General features: G+C 41.4%; 1 protein-coding gene, 1 long non-coding RNA gene and 10 other non-coding genes across 19 annotated transcripts in view; 11 read left to right on the forward strand and 1 right to left on the reverse strand.

Annotated features, from left to right (window-relative positions):
* The first annotated feature begins 22 nt into the window (after positions 1–22).
* On the forward strand, positions 23–24,222 carry LOC126941195 (uncharacterized). 7 transcript variants are annotated; one of them, XR_007721141.1, is made up of 13 exons: positions 25–56; positions 949–1,001; positions 1,195–1,230; positions 1,419–1,458; positions 1,780–1,809; positions 2,099–2,136; positions 2,696–2,722; positions 2,912–2,965; positions 3,497–3,526; positions 3,693–3,715; positions 3,895–3,943; positions 15,819–15,887; positions 24,208–24,222. It is a non-coding gene; the product is annotated as an uncharacterized LOC126941195 (long non-coding RNA). The 7 variants fall into 7 exon arrangements; XR_007721135.1 differs by lacking the exons at positions 15,819–15,887; positions 24,208–24,222 and adding an exon at positions 4,124–4,299 and having other exon boundaries at positions 23–56; XR_007721140.1 differs by lacking the exon at positions 24,208–24,222 and having other exon boundaries at positions 15,819–17,138.
* LOC126945287 (small nucleolar RNA SNORD74) lies at positions 269–348 on the forward strand. Its single transcript, XR_007722393.1, has one exon. It is a non-coding gene; the product is annotated as a small nucleolar RNA SNORD74 (small nucleolar RNA).
* Positions 1,053–1,112, forward strand: LOC126945501 (small nucleolar RNA SNORD75). The gene has a single exon (XR_007722466.1). It is a non-coding gene; the product is annotated as a small nucleolar RNA SNORD75 (small nucleolar RNA).
* LOC126945064 (small nucleolar RNA SNORD24) lies at positions 1,274–1,355 on the forward strand. Its single transcript, XR_007722283.1, has one exon. It is a non-coding gene; the product is annotated as a small nucleolar RNA SNORD24 (small nucleolar RNA).
* LOC126945457 (small nucleolar RNA SNORD77) lies at positions 1,618–1,685 on the forward strand. The gene has a single exon (XR_007722455.1). It is a non-coding gene; the product is annotated as a small nucleolar RNA SNORD77 (small nucleolar RNA).
* Positions 1,964–2,024, forward strand: LOC126945295 (small nucleolar RNA SNORD44). The gene has a single exon (XR_007722394.1). It is a non-coding gene; the product is annotated as a small nucleolar RNA SNORD44 (small nucleolar RNA).
* LOC126945461 (small nucleolar RNA SNORD78) lies at positions 2,277–2,342 on the forward strand. The gene has a single exon (XR_007722456.1). It is a non-coding gene; the product is annotated as a small nucleolar RNA SNORD78 (small nucleolar RNA).
* Positions 2,761–2,843, forward strand: LOC126945108 (small nucleolar RNA SNORD79). Its single transcript, XR_007722295.1, has one exon. It is a non-coding gene; the product is annotated as a small nucleolar RNA SNORD79 (small nucleolar RNA).
* Positions 3,293–3,374, forward strand: LOC126945298 (small nucleolar RNA snR60/Z15/Z230/Z193/J17). The gene has a single exon (XR_007722395.1). It is a non-coding gene; the product is annotated as a small nucleolar RNA snR60/Z15/Z230/Z193/J17 (small nucleolar RNA).
* LOC126945276 (small nucleolar RNA SNORD47) lies at positions 3,754–3,830 on the forward strand. Its single transcript, XR_007722390.1, has one exon. It is a non-coding gene; the product is annotated as a small nucleolar RNA SNORD47 (small nucleolar RNA).
* On the forward strand, positions 3,978–4,054 carry LOC126945099 (small nucleolar RNA SNORD81). The gene has a single exon (XR_007722293.1). It is a non-coding gene; the product is annotated as a small nucleolar RNA SNORD81 (small nucleolar RNA).
* DARS2 (aspartyl-tRNA synthetase 2, mitochondrial) overlaps positions 10,463–25,062 on the reverse strand; it is a 42,006-nt gene continuing 27,406 nt past the window's right edge. For both annotated transcript variants that reach the window (XM_050767185.1, XM_050767188.1), the window contains exons 12-17: positions 23,609–23,671; positions 18,828–18,980; positions 15,466–15,684; positions 15,131–15,241; positions 12,273–12,348; positions 10,463–11,498 (exon numbers count right to left, since the gene is read on the reverse strand). In XM_050767185.1, the coding sequence (XP_050623142.1) occupies positions 11,311–11,498; positions 12,273–12,348; positions 15,131–15,241; positions 15,466–15,684; positions 18,828–18,980; positions 23,609–23,671 (810 nt within the window). In that variant the 3' untranslated portion in view covers positions 10,463–11,310. The remainder of the gene's footprint in view (positions 11,499–12,272; positions 12,349–15,130; positions 15,242–15,465; positions 15,685–18,827; positions 18,981–23,608; positions 23,672–25,062) is intronic.

Raw genomic sequence — 25,062 nt, forward strand, 5'->3', positions numbered from 1 at the left:
ATGCGGGAGCCCAGGCACCATATTGTCTTTTCGAGGTGGGAGCCGACTCTTGTCAGGTATGTTTTATCTTTGCGAATGTTGCGGGTTTTGGGGCCCTCCATCCTTTGTCAGCTAAGGTCACCCTGGACTGACTGGGCCTTCTAAGCCAGTCGTGCGCCTTTGCAGGGCGTACAAGTTGAGGATGGTGGGGGATTGCACATTTGGTGCATCCGTGACCTAAGCTGCGACTATGTTGTTCGGGTAGAACTGCGGAGAAGCCTCGGCTCTCGTGCCCTGCCTGTGATGAAGCCTGTGTTGGTAGGGACATCTGAGAGTAATGATGAATGCCAACCGCTCTGATGGTGGCACATGCCGAGTCACCCTAGTAAGCTATTGTTAAGGGCCGTGACCCGAGCCTCCATCAGCCGCCCGCCCTCAGGAAAGGCTGGCGGTGGGAGTCCACGTGCTTCTCTAAGTGCCTGCATTCCGCGCTGCCACCAATATTTCCATTAGTGTTTCTTTTTCCTTTTTTTTTTTTTTTTTTGAGACCGAGCCTCATTCTGTCACCCAGGCGGGAATGCAGTGGCGCCATCTCGGTTCATAACAACCTCGGCGTCCTAGTTCAAGTAGTTCTGCCCCACCCTCCCAAGTAACTGGGACTACAGGCGCGCGCCCCCAGGCTAGGCTTTTATATTTCTAGTAGGTCTCATCATGTTGGCCAGACTGGTCTTGAACTCCTGACTTGGAGTGATCCACCAGCCATGGTCTCCCAAAGTGCTGGAATTACTAGGCGTGAGCCACTGCGCCTGGCCGTTAGTGGTTCTTAACTGCGGGTGCAGTGCTCCTTTGTAACATTAAGTGTATTCTATACCTGTCGCTAGATAATGATATGTTACCTGTGTCATTGATTTAAAAACGACATAAAGAAGCGTGGAACAATGAATGAAAATCTGTACCCGATCTCTTTAGGTATGGTGCTGGGTGTAGATGCAATGTGGCTCTCGATAGCACCTTATGGACAGGTAAGAATCGGGGAAAGTACGGTGGGAGAATGAAATCTAAGAGATGGTTTTAGCCTGTGATGCTTTAAGAGTAGTGGACAGAAGGGATTTCTGAAATTCTATTCTGAGGCTTTAATATTAACAGCATTGATATTTAGCGTGACTGCAGTAAGGTTCATTCTCACTGTTCTGCTTGCATCTTTTTGTTTTCTAGTTGTGTCCCAAAGGAGGGATGACAATAGCTACTGAAGTAAGTTGAAAATTCCTTCAAAAAGATTTAAAGTCACTGGATGTGCCACAATGATGACAGTTTATTTGCTACTCTTGACTGCTAGAATGATGAGGAGCTTAACCACCATTATCTTAACTGAGGCACCCAAAATGGTGATTTGGGGAACATAGAGAGTACACCTAAGTTCACATGAAGTTTCTTCCCAGGTCCTAAAGAGCAAGCCTAACTCAAGCCATTGGCATACAGGTGAGAAACCTCTATATTGTACTTCTCACTTTTTGAGGGATTAGAAAATAGCCAAATGAATGATTTTATATATATTAGTGTTTTTCTCCCCACTTTTCAAATGAGAGTTTTGCTCTCATATTGATACTAAATTTAATACTGAGGAAAACGTGAAACCAGATACTATGATGGTTGCATAGTTCAGCAGATTGAATCATGAAGAAATGTACTGTGTGTCTGATGTGTCTGGGGTGGTTGCGGTTTGCTGTTACTAGTTAAGCAGTGTACCACCAATCTACCATTAAAATATTCTTTACTGACAATTTTGTATTAAAATTACAGGCATTAGACAGAAAATTAGAAGTTGAAATGGTAAGTAAAATTATATCCAAGTAAACAGGTAACTGGGCAAACTGCCTACGGCACAAATGGCTTTTTAGAGTTACCTCCTACCAGTGCTAAATGCATTAAATAAATGGCGGGTTCTTGTCCTGTTAATGATTAATAAGAAAGTTTGTAAATGCAGCCTAGATGATGATAAGCAAATACTGACTGAACATGAAGGTCTTAATTAGCTCTAACTGATTAAAGGCATTTGTTAGTTTTGGCAGGTGGGGGGAAACTCATCTGTGGCTATTCTAAGACCACTTTTAATTTTTAGGTGGAGTCCAACTTGTCTGGACCAGCTTTATTTTTCTGGTAAGTATTAATGAAAATGCTGATAGTGATATGCTTACTGCTGAGCTAATGGTTTAAGGCTTGGCTGATGAATACTGACTGTTTTCCTTGAACATGTTTGGAACAGTGTATTTTCCTTGAGCATGTTTGGAACGGGGTTTGTGTAATGATGTTGATCAAATGTCTGACCTGAAATGAGCGTGTAGACAGAAGGTAACACTGAAGAACCCTGTGACAGACAACTTTGAAAAGAGTTTAATGATGTTTAGCATTTTAATAGAAGGCCTCATTTGTATTCCACCTCCCGGTAACATTTTTATCTGTGGATGGCTTGCTTGGGTAAGGACATGAAGATAGTTCCTCTAGCTTGTTTGTTTCTGAAATGTGGTCTTACTAATTGATGACTGTTACACAGAGTCGTTTTGTTAGAAAATTTTGAAAAGTAGGCAGTATGAAAGTACTGTATTAAAGCAGTTATTTAAAAGCATTAGATAAGATATTTGAAAGTAAATATTTGAATATTGTTTACTTTGAAAAGTAAATGATATTCAGTGTAGGAAATGGTGTGAAACTTTTTCAGGTGCCGATGTTTGGAGACCTTTTAAAGGTATGTTTTATTGATGTTAACATGTTTATTGAGTGAGCTACTGTTAGTGATGATTTTAAAATTAAAGCAGATGGGAATCTCTCTGAAAGAAAATGGAGATTAATCTTAAACTGAAACAGTAGTTGGGAAATCTTTTAGAAATCCACCTATTACTTCTACCTGTTGGTAAAGGAGATTAAATTTCTGCAGGTATGGAGAGTCGACTTGACTACACCGTGTGGAGCAAGTTTTAAAGAAGCAAAGGTACAGCAGTCCCAAGTTGTTGTTGTTTTTTTTTTAATTGAGGCCAGAGTCTAGCTCTTGCCCGGAATGGAGTGCAGTGGCACTATCAGCTCACTGCAACCTCTGCCTCCCGGGTTCTAGGGATTCTCCTGCCTCATCCTCCTGAGTAGCTGGGATTACAGCCATGTGCCACCACGCCTGGCTAATTTTTGTACCGCCATGTTGTTCAGGCTGGTCTCCAACTCTTGACCTCAAGTGATATGTGCGCATTGACCTCCCAAAGTGCTGGGATTACAGGCGTGAGCCACCGGGTCCCACCTCAAGTCTGGTTTTTAAAGTGTTGTAAAGCCGATACAATGATGATAACATAGTTCAGCAGACTAACGCTGATGAGCAATATTAAGTCTTTCGCTCCTATCTGATGTATCTGGCTGTAACATTCTAGTTTATGCCCTGAAAAGGGGAATATAGTCATTCTACAGTGTTTGGAGATTTTGGGTTACCCTTAATTGTATGCAAGTTGTCTTACTGTGTATTGTCCCTTAATTTCAGGACTCAGAATTCATGCTTGAAGAAATGCAGGTTAGTTTAAACTTTTAAGGAAATTTTTAAGGTGGCAAAAGGTTTTAGTGGCATATACACCTTAATCTGTAGATGGGAGTGATTAGCTGTTTGAAAGTTGAAATGTGACTGAAAAGGAAATTGAGTAGGGAAATTTTAAATGGGATTATTTTTCATCTTCAAACAGGCAGACCTGTTATCCTAAACTAGGTGAGTCAGCTTTTGGTACATGTGATAATTTTCAACGTAACCAATGATGTAATGATTCTGCCAAATGAAATATAATGATATCACTATAAAACCGTTCCATTTTGATTCTGAGGTTACTCTACTAACAAGCATCACACGTTTGTTTTTTGCCGTGATTAATATGTTGTCTTTGCTTTCAGGGTTTTTAATGACCACAGCAAGCAAGCATGTAGCTTTACCGCTTGAAAGGTGAGGATTGGAAATATTGGGACTATTATAATTGCAGAATACATGATGATCTCAGTCCAGCTTGAACTCTCTCACTGATTACCTGATGACAATAAAAGATCTGATATTCTGCATTCCCATGTAGCATTTTAATTGAAGTCTGGAAATGTGGCTAAAAGTCTGTCTTATTTTTTGAGACAGGGTCTTGCCTCATCCAAGCTGGAGTGCAGTGGCCCTTTGAGGCTTACTACAGCCTCAGACTTCTGGGCTCAAGTGATCCTCAGCCTCCCAATGGTCTTTGTAGACAGCCTGATGGAGTCTCATGGCACAAGAAGATTAAAACAGTGTCTCCAATTTTAATAAATTTTTGCAATCCATTTGGAGTGTATAGTATTTACTTTAAAAAGCACAGTGCTTTTCATCTGTTCATTCGTTGTAAGCATAAATCACATTCAAAGGCTATTATAACTCCATGGCATTTAACACTGCAGCCAGTTAAAATTTTATGGGTGTGGGGAAAAGAGATCAGACTGTTACTGTGTCTATGTAGAAAGAAGTGGACAGAGACTCCATTTTGTTTTGTTCTAAGAAAAATTCTTCTGCCTTGAGATGCTGTTAATCTGTAACCGTACCCCCAACCCTGTCCTTGCGGAGACTTGCTGTGTCAACTCAAGGTTTAATGGATTTGGGGCTGTGCAGGATGTGCTTTGTGAAACAAGTGCCTGAAGGCAGTATGCTTGCTACAGTCATCACCATACTCTAATCTCAAGTACCCAGGGACACAAACACTACAGAAGACTGCAGGGACCTCTGCCTAGGCAAGCTAGGTATTGTCCAAGGTTTCTCCCCATGTGATAGTCTGAAATATGGCCTCGTTAGGAAGGGAAAGACCTGATCATCCCCCAGCCCAACACCCATAAAGGGTCTGTGCCTGTGCTGAGGAGGATTAGTGAAAGGAAGGCAGGCCTCTGTCTCCTGCCCGTCCCTGGGCAATGGAATGTAAAACCCAATCGTATGTTGAGGTGGGACGTGCTAGCAGCAATGCTGCTCTTTATGCACTGAAAATGTTTATGGAGGTGTTTGTATATATGCACATCAAAGCACAGCACTTTTCCTTACTCATGACACAGATCTTTATTCATACGTCTTGCTGATCTCCCTACTATGACCCTATTGTCCTGCCACTTCCCGCTCTCTGAGATGGTAAAGATAATGATCAATAAATACTGAGGGGTCCCCGCGGGTCCTCCATATGCTGAGTGCTGGTCCCCTAGGCCCACTTTTCTTTATACTTTGTCTCTGTGCCTCTCTTCTCAAGTCTCTTGTTCCACCTGATGAGAAACGCCCACGGGTGTGGAGGGGCAGGCTACCCCTTCATATGGATATTTTACAAGGTGTCTTATGCGTTAAAGTGCAGTATTTCCTAATTCCCCATATGAGCAAATTGTCAGGTTTCATAGGCCTCTGTGCTAATTGGTTTTCAGCTTAAAGTATTGATGGAGCTACTTTTGAGAAAGTCATGGTGAGTCTGAGGCTGGGAAAATAAGCTATAGAAATGCCCAACTAGTGATAGGAATTAATGGAATTGGGAAAATCTACAATCCATAGCCATGGTGATAGGTTTTTGGCAAGCAAGTGTTTAGGGATGCCAAAAGTGGGTATAAGGGGCACAACTGGTGTTTAAAGCAATCTGCCTCAGGGAAATGTAGGACCAAGGGGCCAAAATTCCAAGGTAGGTGGATTTTTGAGTGTCAGTACAGCTGTGGTTATAATGATGTTAGCAGTAATGGTTTTACAAATCTGAGTTTCTGGACTAAAGCGCTTTAGTCCCATTAATGATAATAAAACTTGTTTCCACTTACCCTCTGAATTCCTTTTTTTTGAGACTGAATCCCTGTTGTCCAGGCTGGAGTGCAATGGCGTGATCTCAACCACTGCTCACTGCAACCTCCACCTCCTTGGGTTCAAGCGATTCTCCTCAGCCTCTGCCATTGCAACAGGCTCATTTTGGTATTTTTAGTAGAGACGAAACCCCGTCCTCCCAAAGTGCTGGGATTGCAGGCCTGAGCCAGTGTGCCTGGCCTCTTCTGGCTTTTTATACTTGATATTTTCTTCAGGACTCTCCCCATTGTGGTCATTTCACAATCTCATTGAAATGTCAGCTTATGCACTAAATGCATATAATTTTTGTAGATGGGGAATACATGTAAATTTTGTCTAAGAAAAAAGGCCTCCCCCTTCCCCAAATAAACATTCTTTCATTTCCTGGGGCCCACCCAAATGTTTCACACAGGTTGTAAAAAAACTTAACACCTGGCTGGGTGCTGAGGTGAGCGGATCACCTGAGGTCAGGATTTCAGGACCAACCTGGCCAACGTGGTGAAACCCCATCTCTCCAAAAAAAAATTACAAAAAATCTAGCCGGGTGTAGTGGTGGCCTCCTGTAATCCCAGCTACTCCGGAGGCTGAGGTTGCAGTGACCCGAGATCGTGTCACTGCACTCCAGCCTGGGTGACAGGGTGAGACTCCGTCTCAAAAAAGAAAAGAAAAAGGCTGGGCGTGGTGGCTTATGCTTATAATCCCAGCACTTTGGGAGGCCGAGGCGGGTGGATCACATGGTCAGGAGTTTGAGACCAGCCTGACCAACATGGTGAAAGCCCCATCTCTACTAAAAATACAAAAATTAGCCAGGTGTGGTGGTGTGCACCTGTGATCCCAGCTACTCGGGAGGCTGAGGCAGGAGAATCGCTTGAACCTGGGAGGTGGAGGTTGCGGTGAGCTGAGATCATGCCACTGCTCCAGCCTAGGTGACAGAGCAAGACTGTCTCAAAATAAAACAAAAAACTAGCACCACCTACCGCAAATGGTTACCCTTTACTCTTCATGCGACCACCATTATCTGTGTTTTTTTCTTATTTCCCCCACAAGAATGTAAGCGCTTCAAGTTTATTCCTTAATGTTGAAAAAGATGAATGAAACTGCAAATGTGGTAGATCAGTTTTTGGGGAGGTACCAAAGACTGAAATTGGTAAAATACCTTGATTTAGAAGTGAAAAACGATGTTACATTTCAAAGTATCTTTTCACCAGGTGTGATGGCTCAGGCTTCGATACCAGCCTGGCCAACATGGCAAAACCCAGTCTCTACTGGAAAAAAATGAAAATTAGCCGGGTGTGGTGGTGTGGGCCTGTAGTCCCAGCTACTCTGAACCCTGGAGGTGGAGGTTGCAGTGAACCAAGATCGTGCCACCTCACTCCAGCCTGGGCCTCCTAGGCTCAAGTGATTCTCGTGCCTCAGCTACCTGAGTAGCTGGGATGACAGGTATGTGCCACCACACCTAGCTTTTTTTTTTTTTTTTTTTTTTGTATTTTTAGTAGAGATGGGGTTTCACCACGTCAGCCAGGCTCGTCTTGAACTCCTGGCCTCAAGTGATCCAACCACCCCACCATCCCAAAGTGCTGGGGTTACAGGTATGAGCCATTGCGTCCAGCCAAGTTCTATTTTTGTTCCCTCTTTTTTTTTTTTGAGATGGAGTTTCGCTCTTGTTGCCCAGGCTGAAATGTAGTGGCACAATCTTGGCTCACTGCAACCTCCGCCACCCAGGTTCAAGCGATTCTCCTGCCTCAGCCTCCCGAGTAGCTGGGGATTACAGGCGTGCGCCACCATGCCTGGTTATTTTTGTATTTTTAGCGGAGAGGGGGTTTCACCATGTTGGCCAGGCTGGTCTCGAACTCCTGACCTTGTGATCTGCCCACCTAGCCTCCCAAAGTGCTGGGATTACAGGCGTGAGCCACCACATCCAGACTCTTGTTCTCCCTTTTATATATAAGTGTGATTTTCTGAATCAGAAAACTTTGACAGGCATATTAAAGGATTTAAGTTGTATGTAGTGGCTCACGTCTGTAATCCCAGCGCTTTGGGAAACCAAGGCGGGGGGGATTGCTTGAGTCCAGGAGTTCAAGACCAGCCTGGGCAACATAATGAAGCTCTGTCTCTACAAAAAAAAAAAAAAAAAAAAAAAAAGTGAGCCGGGCATGATGGTGCATGCCTGTAGTCCCAGCCACTCATGAGACTGAGGTGAGACGATCGCTTGAGCCCAGGAGGTTGAGGCTGCAGTGAGCTGTGTTCACACCACTGGACTCCAGCCTGACAGGGTGAGATGTTGTCTCAAATAAAATAAAATATTTAAAAATTGGATTACCTTATTCAGTTGTTTAGCAGTTTTGGAATTTTAGTTGTTAGTAGACCTTGAGTACATGTTATTTTGATATGCTGTGTGACAAAATGGGAAGTATGCATGAAGCACGTCTGCCACAAAGTATGGATTTCTAGATATTTTTTCCCCTAGAAAAAGTAGTTACAATTGTTTGAGATACAAGCTGAACTAGCTGCTTTTTTCACAGAACATTTTTAGTTGAAAAAAATCTGACAAATTACTCATATTTTAGGGGTAATTTTGGCAGAGACTTGCTCAAAAAAGAACAAGTAAGCTTGGAAAAAACTGATGGTATTTGTTGCCAATGATAAAACTCAAGCTTCCAAATGAAACTTAAAATTTTGGAAGGCTTGTATACACCTCTGTGCCCTTATAGCTTCCTCAGACCTAAAAGATTTTTGTAATGAGATTGATGATAATATTAATTAATGGTATTTTATTTTAGACATTGTATATCCAAATGTGTCAACATTTGGAAGATTTGCATAACTCAGTGAACCAATTATTTTCCAAATGATCAATGACTGGACTGGTGTTACAAATATCACACATAGGTAAAAATTATATTTAAATATAAGGTACACCAATGGGCTTTAGAAAAGCTCATCAATATGATTTCAGAATCCACATTGCAACTAACCTTTAAGGAACTCTACTACTTGTCATATTTTGGTGTGGTATCAAAGAGAATATCCATAATTATCAGAGAAAGCTATTAAAATACTCCTCCCTTTTCCAACTTTATATTTGAGTGGGGCGAGATTTTCTTCATATACTTCAACCAAAACAGCATATAACAGATGGGATACAGAAGCAGATATCAGAATCTAGTGTCTTCTATTAAGCCAGAAAAAAAATATTTGCAGAAATACAAAACAACGTTACTCTTCTATTTTTTTTTTTTTTGGAAAATACTTATTTTTAAAACAAAAACATGGCTGAGTATGGTGGCTCACGCCTTTGTAATCCCAGCACTTTGGGAGGCTGAGGCAGGCAGATCACCTGAGGCCAGGAGCTTGAGACCAGCCTGGCCAACATGGCAAAACCCCATCTCTACTAAAAATACAAAAATTAGCCAGGCGTGGTGGTGGCCACCTGTGGTCCCAACTACTCAGGAGGCTGAGGCAGGAAAACTGCCTGAACCTGGGAGGTGGAGGTTGAAGTGAGCCGAGATCGCAACACCGCACTCCAGCCTGGGGAACAGAGTGAGACTCTGTCTCAAAATAAAGTAAAAACTTGCTATTTGTGTTAACATGTAATGGGTTATTTTAAAATGAATTAAACTTTTTAAAATCATTAAATCAATAATTAATTAAATAGGCTGAGGCAGGAGAATCACTTGAACCCAGGAGGCGGAGGTTGCAGTGAGCCAAGATGGCGCCACTGCACTCTAACCTGGGCAACAGAGTGAGACTCCGTCTCAAAAAAAAAGAAAAAAGTTATAAATCAAAAGAATTTCAAGGCAGAAGTGAAGACTGAGTAGAAGAAAACAATTTCAAAATCACTGATCAAGACCTTGTTCTCATTTTATATATTTTTTTGAAATGGAGTCTTATTCTGTCGCCAGCCTGGAGTGCAGTGGCGTGACCTCGGCTCACTGCAACCTCTGCCTCCTGGGTTCAAATGAGTCTCCTGCCTCAGCCTCCTGAGTAGCTGGGACTACAGGCATGCGCCACCATGCCTGGCTAATTTTTGTATTTTTAGTAGAGATGGGTTTCACCATGTTGGCCAGGATAGTCTCGATCTCTTGACCTTGTGATCCATGCGCCTCAGTCTCCCAAAGTGCTGGGATTACAGGCATGAGCCACTGCACTCAGCCTCATTTTATAATTATTATTAAAACTTTTACGTGTATGATTAGAACTTAAAATCACAATGAGTTTTGGTGTTCACTTTTTTGCACATTTGAGGTTAATCTAAGGTGGATTAGAATTTTCAATTACTTATAATTGAGATAAAATAGTGTTCAGTGATTAATAATATCTTTGTTATCTTTTTTTTTGAGATGGAGTCTTGCTCTGTCACCCAGGCTGGAGTGCAATGGCACCATCTTGGCTCATTGCAACCTCCATCTCCCAGGTTCAAACAAACCTCACGCCTCAGCCTCCCGAGTAGCTGGGATTACAGGCATGCGCCACCATGCCCTGCTAATTTTTGTGTTTTTAGTAGAGACAGGGTTTCACTATGTTGGCCAGGCTGGTGTTGAACTCCTGACCTCAAGTGATCCACCCACCTCGGTCTCCCAAAGTGCTGGGATTACAGGTTTGAGCCACCACTCCCGGCCAATAATATCTTTAAAACTAAAAATGTAAACAGAAAATTGGTAAGTAAAATGACTTTTACTATTGATGTCAGTTTTGTTTAATCTGAAACTAAATATATAGAGATATATCTACCTATTTATGGATGGATAAGATCATCTCACATTTCTGGAATGCTTTATAGTTTTTCAGAGTACTTTTATTCACTTATCTTCCATATATGTTATATCCTCTGATTCCAGCAATAAAAGCCCTGTGAGGTAGCCAGGGCAAGTATGTATTTTACACATTAGCAGGAAGAGAGGCTAAGAGAGGTTTATGTAACTTGCTCAGGCTGAAAAAAAATTTGTGACTCTCATTTCAGTGATGTTTTCTGCATTATTATAAAATATGCTACTCATTACATTATGTTGATGGTTGAAATGTCATTATAAAGCTTAATTTATATGATTCTCTTGATGAGGATTATGAAGCAAACTATCAACTCACTAGTTTACAGGGGCAAGCATTTTCCCACATTTCACACATGATCTGATTACCTCTGTCGTAAGTGAATAATCTACTATCTGGGTATGAAAAACATGATTTGAAAACACTAAACCACTATATTATTCCAACAAAGAACCATCTTTCACACCTAAGTAAAAAGGAACTTCAAAAAAAAGTCCTAACCAAAAAAAAATCCGAATGATGCATGAGATCGAGTCAAAATTGGGTATCTTCTGTTTCTTCATTGTGGCGAAGAATGTTGCCTGGATTCCTTCCATCTAAAGACTTGATTGTCAGACCTGTGGCAGAACTCTAGATCTGATTTTAGCCTTGGGGAAGCAAAGAGGACAAAACCTAAAAGCTCAACTTCCTGCATGGTATACAAAACCTAAAAGCTCAACTTTTTGGATGGTATGCATGACTCAATGAGCTCTTTCTGCTTTGGAGTCTGTTGGCCAGGAGACTCGGATATGATAGGGCTTCAGTTCCTCAGAAGGGATAGAATCTGGGGCATTACTCATGAGGTCATGTCCCCGAAAGGACTTTGGGAAGGCTATGACATCTCTGATGCTTGGAGATCCAGTGACAAGGCATATCAGTCTGTCTAACCCTGTAAGTAAAATACAAAGATAACAGATGAGAAATGTAATCTAATGTTGGAAATAACTTAGTTTTCTGTAAAAGTTGTAGAGAACTTTTAAATAAGAATATTTAACAAACTGTAGTCAACCATAGTTCCCTACCTTTTTGGAGACCTTTTGTTTGTTTGAGAGGTTCTTTTCTATCTCATTCTGGAAAAGTATTCAGGACTAATGTTCACATGCTACTTGGATTGTCACAGCGATTAGCGTTCCTAGCAAAGGCTTACTAAGGGCCCTAAAACAGATTCAACAATATATTTGGTGCTTGGCAGGGAACTCCATAAACACAGAAGGAAGTCCCTATTGTTGGGGCCTACAATCTAGGTGAGCTTTCTAGAATTTCTTACTCTTCCTTGCTTTGACAAAACAAGCAAAGTGAGTAACCGTGGCAATCAGAAGGACACTGGCATATTCCTGTTTTCATACAAGCTGAACATTACGGAGCAGTGCTTTCCAGACTCGAATGAGTGCGTCTGTGAGGCCATGGGATTTGAACAATATTGACTTAAGATCTGCAGTTTTAAGCTATTAATGATCTTTCAAATGCAAATTATCACTTAAATTATATCTTTATAACTGTTAAGATATATTTTAAAAATATATTACTGAAATTTCAACAGAAACTTACATTCTCATAGAACTCTTGGACTCATCCCTCCACCTCTACCAACACAAACTGAGAACCTGAATTTGAGACAGTGCAATGGAATTCAGTTTAGCTTATAAGAGGAAAAGTTGTTTACCTAAGGCAATTCCTCCATGAGGGGGTGCCCCATAATCTAAAGCCTGGAGCAGATGGGAGAGCATTTTCACATCCTCCTGAAAGTCAGAAGATAATTCAGTGTAAATATATTTTGAAGGTCCACTAAGTGCCACCATGTAGGCTTAGATGATAAAGGGGAAACAAAGTTGAGTTTTAAAACACCTAAACCTGACTTAACCAGTAATAAAAACTTACTGGAAAAGTGTAAAGAAAAAAATTACCTTAAGTGATTTACAGGTTAGCAAGGGAAAAAGACAAGTCATAGATGATTATAACATGTACAAAAATGCCTGGTGTTCAGTAAATGCAGCTTTTACTGTATTCACAATGCGAACAGAGTGAGACCAAACGAGGACATGGAGATGAAAAGCAGGAAACTCTCCTGTCACAGAGACCAAGGGAAGAGAGCATTACTAAGTGGGCAACATTGTCAAATGCTGCTGGGAGGAAGGAGAGCTTAAGGGCCAAGAACAGGACACTGGATTTGGTGATTTTGTGAGTAACTTTTGTGGGGCAGTATGTGTAGAAATGTTGAAAGTGTGTTTGGAAATGGTTCTCCAACCAGGCTACAAATCAGGATCAAGTGGGAAGCTTCAAACAGAGGCCAAAGCCTCATGCTTAGAACTTTTTTATTCAGTTGGTCTGATGTGTAGCCAAGGCACCAGTGGTTTTTTTTAATGCTTTCCAGGTGATTTGATTGTAAGGTGCAGCAGGGTTGAGAACCACTGTTTAGGGAAGCAACAGAAGTAATGTATTCTAGGCCAGGTGCAGTGGCTCACACCTGCAATCTCAGCACTTTGGGAGGCCGATGCAGGCAGATCACCTGAGATTGGGGGTTCAAGACTAGCCTGGCCAACATGCAAAACTCTGTCTCTACTAAAAATACCAAAAAAAAAAAAAAAAAAAAAAAAAAAAAAAAAGCTGGGCATGATGGTGCGTGCTTGTAGTCCCAGCCACTCGGGAGGCTAAGGCAAGAGAATCACTTGAACCTGGGAGGCGGAGGTTGCAGTGAATCAAGATCACGCCACTGCACTCCAGTCTGGGTGACAAAGTGAGACCGTCTCAAAAAAGTAATCTTACTGACTCTTGAAAAGTTTGACAATGAGAGGAATGAAAAAGATAGGCTGAAAACTGCTGACTGGAAGCTGGGCTGGGCAGGAGGAACGCTTGATCCCAGGAGTTTGAGGCTGCACTGAGTTATGATCATGCCATTGCACTCTAGCCTGGGTGACAGAGTGAGACTCCATCTTTTTAAAAACAAACAAACACACAAAACCCAACGGGTGATCGGAGGCTTTGACTTGGCAGGAGAAAAGTTAACAGATTTCGGCTGGGTGAGGTGGCTCACACCTGTAATCCCAGCACTTTGGGAGGTCAAGGCGGGTGGATCTCTTGAGGTCAGGAGTTCGAGACCAGCCTGGCCAACATAGTGAAACCCCGTCTCTACTAAAAATACAAAATAGCCGGGCATGGTAGTGCGCACCTGTAATCTTAGCTACTCAGGAGGCTGAAGCAGAAGAATCGCTTGAACCCAGGAGGCGGAGGTTGCAGTGAGCCAAGATTGCGCCACTGCACTCCAGCCTGGGTGACAGAGCAAGACTCTGTCTCAAAAAAAAAAAAAAAAGTAACGGATTTCACAATGCACATCAACTTTAAGGACACTGAAGGCTTAAAGCTAAAGGAGTCATCTCATGGTCTGAGTTCCCCAATCCTGCTCTTACATGTGAAGTTCTATCCTACCTCACACTTGTCAGTTAATCCCACAAAATCATCTTTCAGGACCAGACTCTCTCAGACCTTTCCCTTTCTGAAACCTACCCAAGCCGCCTACAGCATCACCAACAAACTTCAAATTCTTAGGTCTTCCCCTGTACAGACTCCTCTTTTTCTTTTAAAAATCCTGATTACTCCATTATCACTAAAATATATCCCTGCCTTAAATATAGCTAAAGTAGTATCTAATTAAGTGATATAAAATCTTTTCAAACGTCTCTTTCTCTAACATTATCAACATTTTTAGTTACTTCAGACTGCATGGTTTTCATTTGATTTGATTTTTATTTTTTTTAAGCTGCATGGTTTTTTTAAAGCAGGGTAGTGGTTAGGAACATGGGCTTAAGAGCCACCCCGCCTGGATTCAAATCCTGACTCTGCTTACTTTTGTACTGTCGCTTTGGCAAGTTAAGTAAGTTGCCTCAGTAAATCTCATCTTTAGAGTGGGCAGAAGAAAGATATTTATGTGTTCTATTATAATAAGGGTATTTAATATGCACTATTAATTAGTACTTAAATAGTGCTGTTTAATAGTGCTATGTGCCAGATACTATTTAAGCATTTAATATTATTATTTACTTTTAATATTATTTACTTTTCCAAGTCCTACATTTACGGTAGAGAGAGCTGATGCTTTTTGTATCTTGTGAATCCTCCATTCATAACAAATGTTTAATAAAATAGGCCGATTTAAGTCAGATGCAGTGGTTCATGCCTATAATCCCAGCACTTTGGGAGGCCGAGCTAGGAGGACTGCTTGAGGGCAGGAGTTTGACAGCAGTGTGAGCAACATAGGGAAAACTTATCTCTTCAAAAAATTAAAAAAATCAGCCAGGCATGGTGGCATGTGCCTGTAGTCACAGCTACTTGGGAGGCTGAGGTGGGAGGATGGCTTAAGCGCAGGAGATTGAGATTGCAGTGAGCTATGAATGCACCAGTGGACACCTGCCTGGGTGACAGAATGTCTCAAAAACAAAAACAAACAAGCAAACAACAACAACAACTCAAAACTGAAAAATATTCTGGTAAAAAAAGAAGCCCAGGACAGCAGATGATGTTTGTTACCTTTAGTAAAGTTGCCAGGATATAACGCTGTAGCTCTGCATTGTGAATTCGAATCGAACCACCTCCTATTTCATTGCCATTTAAAACCAAGTCATAGTGTTGGCTACGGGCCTAGAAGATTCACAGAGACTTTATGTTAGAGAAAATGTCTGGTTTTTTGTTGTACAGGTTAAAGACCCTGTAGATTCTTAAAGACAATGTATTAACTACTAACTCAACTCCACAATTTCTTCTGGGGCTTCCAAAACTAGGTCCTATCTTTCATCAGACCTTGAAGACTGAAGATCTTTGCCTTTATATACACATTTCCTTTTAATTTGGAAGTATAGATATACCTTTTTGGGCTCAGTGTACAGGAGGTGTATGTCACTGGGGTGGGGAGCAGTAAATGGGTGGTGGGCCGATTCCAGCTCTCTGGGATTTTCCTCCTTGGGGAGGAAGAGTGGGAAATCTACCACCCAAAGAAAAGAGAACAGAGTGGGGTCACGGAGCACCATTCCTCTTGTTTCTAGAAGGTCAGCACATTCCAGTCGTAATTTTCCCAACAAAGAGCACTGCAAACAGAAGACATAAACATTGAGTTAACTTCTTTACAGAGCAGGCAGGAAAAGACACAGCCTGGATTCTGAAGCCAGGCCATTCTCTAGGAAAGGATTAGCCAATTAACAGGATGCCCTTTGCCTCTCAGGACACAATGATCTGAGGATGAGTCTGATTGCAACAAGGTTGAGAACAATCATCAGACGCAACTAATTGGGTGAGTACCGAATAACTCGGTGATTAAGAGCACAGGGAACAGCACTTCATAGACCTGGGTCTGAATCTCAGTGTGGCTGATTACGAACTTCTCTGTACCCTTTTTCATTGTAAAATGGGGATAAAAATATCAACTCCAAATGACTGCTGTGAAGCTTAAGTGAGATAATGTACATAAGGTGCAGGACCTGACAAAGTATGTGAGTGGTAGTCATTCTGATTATTCCTCACTTCTCTTGAAGGAGTTGGTAAGTGTCTGGCACACTGTTAATGTTCAGTGAAGGCTGGCTATCACTACAGGTAATGCGGATTAGAGGTCCATTTAAGAGTGTGGCTGGGTGCAGTGGCTGACACCTGTAGTCCCAGCACTTTGGGAGGCCGAGGTGGGCGGATCACAAGGTCAGGAGTTCGAGATCAGCCTGATCAACATGGTGAAACCCCGTCTCTACTAAAAATACAAAAATTAGCCAGGCGTGGTGGTGTGCACCTGTAATGCCAGCTACTCGGGAGGCTGAGGCAGGAAAATCGCTTGAACCTGGGAGGAGGCGGAGGTTGCAGTGAGCCTAGATTGTGCCACTGTATTCATGGGTTAGAAATCTGACTCCTCCACTTCCTAGCTATGTGACTGAGCAAAATTTTAAGCTCTGTGCTTTACTTTTCTTATTTTTAAAATAGCAACAGTATCAGAACTTCTTTCATAGGGTTGGCATGAGGATTAAATGAGTTAATATATACAAAGTGCTTAGAACAGGGCTTGGCAAATACTAAGTGCTTAATAAGTGCTACCTATGTGGTGCAGGACTTCCCTGAGAAAGGACAGCTGGTTAGAACAGTGACATATGCCTAGAGACATGATAGGGTGTTATCTTGCAGCCCATTCTATCTTACATTTATGTCTACATAAGGGACCCTCATTGTGACATTTTCAGAATGTTAATGTTATTCCTCAAAAGTCTGGTTTCTAGCTCTCTTTCAAGGAGGGCCTTGTAGGAATCAGACCTATAACTTCCTGAGAATGAAACACCAGCTTGTTTAGTTCATACCAAGAGAATGTTTAATAATCAAATCAGTTTAGAACAAAATCTCATGTTCTTTTTTAAGAAATGCATTCATGGCCGGGCGCGGTGGCTCAAGCCTGTAATCCCAGCACTTTGGGAGGCCGAGACGGGCGGATCACGAGGTCAAGAGATCGTGACCATCCTGGCTAACGCGGTGAAACCCCGTCTCTACTAAAAAAAATACAAAAAAAAAACTAGCCGGGCGAAGTGGCGGGCGCCTGTAGTCCCAGCTACTCGAGAGGCTGAGGCAGGAGAACGGCGCAAACCCGGGAGGTGGAGCTTGCAGTGAGCTGAGATCCGGCCACTGCACTCCAGCCTGGGCGACAGAGCGAGACTCCGTCTCAAAAAAAAAAAAAAAAAAAAAAAAAAAAAAAAAAAAAAAAAAAAAAAAAAAAAAAAGAAATGCATTCATAATAAAATTTGGAAATAAATAGCTTTCTTCATTTTACTATTGTAGGGGAAGGGGAGACGGGGATTACATTTAGCTTTGAAGATGAACTCTGAAACTTTTTCTTTGCAAGAAACAATGATAAATGAAAATATAGATTAGAAGAAAGAACTTGATGAAGTACTAGTTAGACACACTATCATTTGGAAAAAACTATATACTAAAGTGAAAAAATAAATTTATATCATGCTTGATCTTTACAGTACTTTTTTAATATTCACGTTTGACTTTGTGCTATACTTTTCTATATTTTACAAAGATTCCTAAAGCTAATTCAGTCTTCCATATCCCCTGAAGACTCATGACTCAGCCAGTGCATGATAGCACTCACCACCTACAGCTGCTGTTCTTGAGGAAAAAGGGGCCCACTTTGACCAAGTTGGTCCGGGGTGTCTGCCAGCCCACCAGCTCTCCAGTGGTCTGATCTGTCCTTCCACAATTTAGGAATGTATTATGTATAAAAGTTTGAGACTCCTAATTTTCTTCATTTGTGAAATCTTGACTCTGAAAATATCTTTTCATGATTATATGACTAATTTCACTACCCCTTAATCTAAGTGGCTTTTCTAATTAGAGTCAGGTCTAATCTATTTAATAAAGTAATGCCAATGGAGGCTGGCAGCTAATGAAAAAAATCCTTAGTTTTTTTTTTTTTTTTTGAGACAGAGTCTGGCTCTGTCAGCCAGGCTGGAGTGCAGTGGCACGATCTCAGCTCACTGCAACCTCCGCCTCCCAGGTTCAGGTCATTCTCCTGCCTCAGTCTCCCGAGTAGCTGGGACTACAAAATACAAAAATTAGCCCACCACCATTCCTGGCTAATTTTTGTATTTTTAGTAGAGATGAGGTTTCACCACGTTGACCAGGCTGGTCTCGACCTCCTGACTTCAGGTGATCAGCCCACCTCAGTCTCCCAAAGTGCTGGGATCATAGGTGTGAGCCACCATGCCCAGCCAACCCTTAGTTTTTATACAGCGCATTATAAAGTACTATAAGATTTATGCAGGCTGGGCGCGGTGGCTCACGCCTGTAATCCTAGCACTTTGGGAGGCTAAGGCGGGTGGATTGCCTAAGCTGAGGAGTTCGAGACCAGTCTGGGCAACACAGTGAAACCCCGTCTCTACCAAAATACAAAAAATTAGGTGTGGCAGTGTGCGCCTGTAATCCCAGCTACTCAGGAGGCTGAAGCAGGAGAATCTCTAGAACCTGGGAGATGGAGGTTGCGGTAAGCCAAGATCCCACCACTGCACTCCAGCCTGGACAACAGAGCAAACCTCTGTGTCTTAAAAAAAAAAAAAAAAAAAAAAAAAAAGATTTATGCAGAGCAGCTTCATTTTATGAATTAACAGTCTATAGTTCAAACATATACTATATACATAGGAGAGTAAGGCATTGTTCAGCATCAACAGCACTGATGGTTGGAAGTAATTTTTCTTACTGCTTTATTGTGCTCTCCAGCAGTTAGTAGGACCACATCTTCCTCTTGGGTGTCCATTAGTCTTATTAATTCCAATCTTTGCGATTCCATTATGAAGCTAGCAACTGGAGAATTCCAGTTTCTATTGGCGTTAAGGAATACAGGTAAGATTTCCTGTGTAAAAGAAAAAGACATATTTGTGTTTGTTTTTTTTTTCTTTAAACAGTAGGATTAATTTATCTTCTTATAGTACAAAGATTTCTGGTTCCCAATAGAAGAGAATTTAAAAGAGATTATCTCCCTGAACCCATTCAAAATGATACTAAGGGAATTTTATAAAGTGCACAGTGGCTGATGCCTGCAATCTCAGCACTTTGGGAGGCTGAGGTGGGTGGATCACTTGAGGCCAGGAGTTCAACACCAGCTTGGCCAACATGGTGAAACCCTGTCTCTACTAAAAATACAAAAATTAGCTGTGCCAGTTGTATGCGTCTGTAATCTTATCTACTCAGGAGGCTGAGGCATGAGAATCACTTGAGCCTGGAAGGTAGAGGCTGCAGTGAGCTGAGATTGGGCCATTGCACTCCAGCCTGGGTGACAGAGTGAGACTCAAAAAAAAAAAAAAAGTCATTTCAACATAATGAAAAAATGGGGGAGGGGATGAAGAATGGAGAGTAATAGCACATGATGGATTTCTGCGAATTTTTGGCAGATTGCAAGTGAACTGAGTAGGAATGATTAAAGAAGCAAGGTGCAGGAAGGTCTCGCATAAAGAACAATGGAGGTGGCCTCAGCACAAGAAGGAACTGATTTTACCCTGCAGAATTCTGGAGAGGCTCAGGACTCTTAAGCCTTGAGTGCCTAGGATAACAGACAGCGGCCTTGCTGCTCATGCTAAACTAAACCTAACCATTTACAAAGTCTCTGTAAGGATCTCGTGCTTCCAACCAGCTTTTTATTCTTTTTGAGATGGAGTCTCGCTCTGTCACCCATGCTGGAGCGCAGTGGCCTGATCTTGGCTCACTGCAGTCTGCCTCCCAGGTTCAAGCAATTCTCCTGCCTCAGCCTCCCTAGTTGCTGGGATTACAGATGTGTGCCACCATGCGCGGCTAATTTTTGCATTTTTAGTAGAGACGGGGTTTCACTATGTTGGCTAGGCTGGTCTCAAACTCCTGACTTCAAGCGATCTGCCTGCCTTGGCCTCCCAAAGTGCTGGGATTACAGGCGTGAGTCACTGCACATGGCCCCAACCAGCTTTTAAAATGCCCCATTCTTGAATATGTACAGATAACCAACAATCACTGCACATTGAAGAAACTCTGCAGCATTAAAAAAAAAAAAAAAAAGACCAAGATAAACCCAAAAAATTAGTCCCAGAGAAAACATAAGTTAGGGACCAAAAGAGAACTTGAATCCTCAAAGGTACTCAAAAAGATATTTTATGAATAAAACCAGAATAAGATGCAGTGAAAAAAGCTCCTGGGGGGAAAAAAAAAATTCAACAGAAGAGTTGAAGAAATCTCCAGGAAAATAGAACAAGACAAAGAAAATGGTGAAACATGACATGCCAAAGAAAAGAGGTTAAATTGGTTCAACATACAACTAGGAGAAATTCCAAAAAGAGGCTAGAAAAAATGATGAGGTCAAAATAGTTAGATAATAAAAGAATTTTCTACACATAATAAAAGAATTTTCTACACATAAAAAGACATAAACCTTCATACTGAAAGGGCTCTTCAAGTGTATAACACATTGAATGAAAAATGATCAAAAGGCAAATGAACTCTGAAATTTCAGAACATAAAGAATCAGAAGGCAAAATCTTCCAAAGAGAAAAAATCAGGTCTGCTATAATGGAGTAAATTCACACAAGCATCAGAGCATCAGACTTCTCATCAGTAGCAATACACGGGAGAAGAGAGTAAAGCAATGCCTTAAATGTTCTAAAGCTGTGCTGTCTAGTGATGCACTGTGGCTATGTACATTTAAATTAATTAAAATGAAATAAAGTAAAAAGTTCAGCCCTTTAGTTGTACTATCCTATTTCAAGTGCTCACTAGCTACATTGGCTAGCAACGACTATACTGAACAATGCAGACATAAAATGTTTCCATCATTACAGAAAGTTTTATTGGACAGCACTCTTCTAAGATGATATGGCTGTCAATTCAAAATTTTGTACTAAGCCAAATTATTATTAATCAAGTGTGAGGTTTTAAACATAAAGACATTTTGTAAGAACTCAGTAAGCTGATCTCTCACATGCTTTCTTAGGAAGTTACTTGACTACATACTCCAACACAAAAAAGAAAGAGGAAAACCTGGGATCCAGGATGAGTTACTTCAACTCAAAAGAATGAAGAAAAGGTTCAGAAAGACAGCTGAGCAGAAGGTACAGAGTAACTAGGTGAAGTCTGTTTATGTGAGCCTTATCTCTCATCACAGGAAGTTAACAAGGTTTAAATGAATTAAGTAAAAAGAAGAAAGTATGTAGAGATATTTCCAAAAACAGAGATACTCTGGCAGAATACTAGGATGGATGTCGCAGGCTAGAGCAAATGATTATTGCATTTCATCATTAATGCTTCTTTATTTTTTGAACCATGTCTATGCCATATGTTGCTAAAAACACGTAAGATCTTCTAAAAGCAATCAGAAGCCAAATCAAGTTAAAACATTAATAAAAATAGTGGTAGTAGTACCCATTTCTTACATAAAAGTTCAGGGAATTAGGAAGGAAAAAGAAGAAAGAGAACAATGAAAGAAGAAAATGTAATAATAGTCCCATCAACTGAAGGCTGCCAAAGTTAACCTTCAGGCTTATTTCCTGGTCCTATGGTTCTTAGATGCAGATTTTATACACTAATAAAATAAAAATTGGAAGATAAAGGGTTGCCAATTTTTAATTTTATAAAGAAACGGCATATTTCATCCCCCCACTCCCCCCATCACCAACAGAGAGATAAAGGATAGTTCTTTAAATTTGTTTAACTTTATGAAGCTTTATAAAGCTTGTTATATTGCCCTGACTTTTCTGATTTTGTCTCAACCCATTTTGGAAACCACTATCCCAATCTTTTTTTCTTATATAAAAATCTACTTATTGTTCTTTGTGCTTGAAGTATGAGGCTTGGGAAATGGTGGTAGAGGTAGGTAGTCCATTTTCAATATACAAATATAATGTTTTTACATGGTTATAATCAGTATAAATATAATTCTATAGCCTCCTTTTCTTACATATCATTATAAGAGCATTTTTCCTCTATTAAGTCTTAGAAAACAAGATTTTAAAAAGGAACTTTAATATTAATTCCTTTGATTATATCATACTTTATTTAATTACTCCCATATGGTTTCATTTTATTCCTGTTATCATACCTAAGATTCTTTCCTTTTTTTTTGAGACAGGGTCTCACTGTGTCACCCAGGCTGGAGTGCAGTGGAATGAACACAGCTTACTGCAGCCTCCGTCTCCTGGGCTCAAGTGATGGGCTCAAATCCTCCCACCTCAGCCTCTCAAGTAGTTGGGATGATAGGTGTGTGCCACCATGCCCAGCTAATTTTTTTTCTGTTTTTTGTAGAGACGAGGTCTCACTATGTTGCCCAGGCTGGTCTCAGACTTCTGGGCTCCAGTGATACTCCCACTTTGGGCTCCCAAAGTGCTGGGATTACAGGTATGTGCTCCCATGCATGGCCGGATCCTTTCTTTCTTTTTTTTTTTTTTAAGAGACAGGGTCTCACTCTGTCACCCAGGCTAGAATGCAGTGGCATGATCATAGCTCACTGCAACCTTGAACTCCTGGGCTTGTGAGTCTCCTGCCTCAGTCTCCCAAGTAGCTGGGACTACAGACAGACATGTGCTACTATGCCCAGCTAATATTTAATTTATTTATTTAGAGACTGTGGCCCAGGCTGGAGTACAGTGGTGTGACCTCAGCTCACTGCAACCTCCACCTCCTGTGTTCAAGCGATTCTCCTGCATCAGCTTCTCAAAGTAGCTGGGATTACAAGTGTGCACCACCACACCTGGCTAATTTTTTGCTTTTTTTTTTTTTTTTTTTTTTTTTTTTTTGAGACAGAGTCTTGCTCTGTTGCCCAGGCTGGAGTGCAGTGGCCCAATCTCAGCTCACTGTAAACTCTGCCTCCCGGGTTCACGCCATTCTCCTGCCTCAGCCTCCTAAGTAGCTGGGACTATAGGCCCCTGCCACCATGCCTGGCTAATTGTTTTGTATTTTTGGTAGAGATGGGGTTTCACCGTGTTAGCCAGGATGGTCTCGATCTCCTGACCTTCTGGTCTGTCTGCTTCGGCCTCCCAAAGTGCTGGGATTACAGGCATGAGCCACTGCGCCTGGCCAATTTTTTTTTTCCAAGATGGAATCTTGCTCTGATGCCCAGGTTAGAGTGCAGTGGCACAATCTTAGCTCACTGTAGCCTCAAACACCAGGCTCAGGTGATTCTCCCACCTCAGCCTCCTAAGTAGCTGGTACTAGGGGTGCAACAGGGCAGCATGGTGGCCTGAGCCTGTAGTCCTAGCTGCTTGAGAGAGAGGCAGGAGCATTGCTTGAGCCTAAGAAATCAAGGCAGCAGTGAGCTATTATGGCACCACTGCACTCCAGCCTGGGCAACAGAATAAGACCACATCTCCAAAATAAATATATAAATAAAATAAAAAATAAATAAAGGCAGAAGAATGATCTGAAATAACAAGATGCTCAAAACTAATGATAATGATAGTTTAGTTAACAATAGTTAAAAATATTGAATCTCTATGAGGAAAAAAACCGCTCTAATTAACTCCTTACCTGATTAAAATGGTCAGCTGCAAATTTTCTGATGGATTCAATGTCTTTCCTTTTTAAGTATTTCTGATGAAAGAAAAATCAAAGTAAACTTGTCATTATGACACTTAGCTTCATAAACATGGTTATGCGATCAAATGACAAACAAATATATTTTGTGTCTTCCTATTACAATAGTAAGATTTAATAAAAATTCAATGTCTGGGCTGGGCACGGTGGCTCATGCCTGTAATCCCAGCACTTTGGGAGGCCAAGATGGGTGGATTGCTTGAAAGTTGGGAGTTCAAAACCAGCCTGACCAACATGGTGAAACCCCATCTCTACTAAAAATACCAAAATTAGTTAGGTGTGGTGGCAGATGCCTGTAATCCCAGCTACTCGGGAGGTTGAGGCAGGAGAATCACTTGAATGCAGAAGGCAGAGGCTGCAGTGAGCCGAGACTGTGCCACTGCACTCCAGCCTGGGTAACAAAGTGAGATTCTGCCTCAAAAAAAAAAAAAAAAAAAATCAATTTCTGCTACCAAATGACACATTTTTAAAGCTTGTTACAGTGCTTATTTTTTCCAGTTACGCAACTTTTTTTTTTTTTTTTTTTGTGATAGAGTCTAGCTCTGTCACCCAGGCTGGAGTACAGTGGCGTGATCTCAGCTCACCGAAAACTTCACCTCCCAGGTTCAAGTGATTCTTCTGCCTCAGCCTCCCAAGTAGCTGGGATTACAGGTGCCCACCACCACGCCCAGCTAATTTTTGTATTTTTAGTAGAGATGGGGTTTCACCATGTTGACCAGGCTGGTCTTGAACTCCTGACATCATGTGATCTGCCCGCCTTGGCCTCCCAAAGTGCTGGGATTACAGGTGTGAGCCACTGCCCTGGGCATGCAGCTCTTATTGCAAATAGCTGTGAATGTATTCCACAGAAGACCCTTTATATCTAATATGCAGGATAAATGTTCAACATGAATGTCTACAACTGAATTGTGAAAGAAAACTTTCAGATCAATAAAAGGATTCAGAATTTGATTATTTGAGGTTTCTTAAAATTCTATCTTTTTTGAAATTATCTCAATGTCTTTCAAATGAGACATTATGGTTATCATGTTACATAACTTGGAAGCGATCCAAACACTTACACAGTTTGATGTTTTGGGGTGTATTCCCCCTCCCTTCGAGAGCATGATGTCTTATCAGATCCCCTATGTGAGAACTTGGAGTCAACTCCCTCTTCCCCCCAGGAATGTTACCTCAAACCTTATCATAATACCCATGTGTGAATTACTGACCTCAACTACTGGACTTCAAAAATACATATAAACTTAAGAGTTCCACAGACACTTTGATAGCACATGCTGTGATGGGATATACTCTGTCAACTGCTTCTCCTACAGCCAAGAGATGGGTGACACCGTTAGCCTTGGAGGTAATCTCTGAAGCCTCGCCCACCCACACTGGCACTGCCC

Source organism: Macaca thibetana, chromosome 1 (assembly GCF_024542745.1).
Source record: "Macaca thibetana thibetana isolate TM-01 chromosome 1, ASM2454274v1, whole genome shotgun sequence".
In the NCBI taxonomy this organism is placed as follows: domain Eukaryota; kingdom Metazoa; phylum Chordata; class Mammalia; order Primates; family Cercopithecidae; genus Macaca; species Macaca thibetana.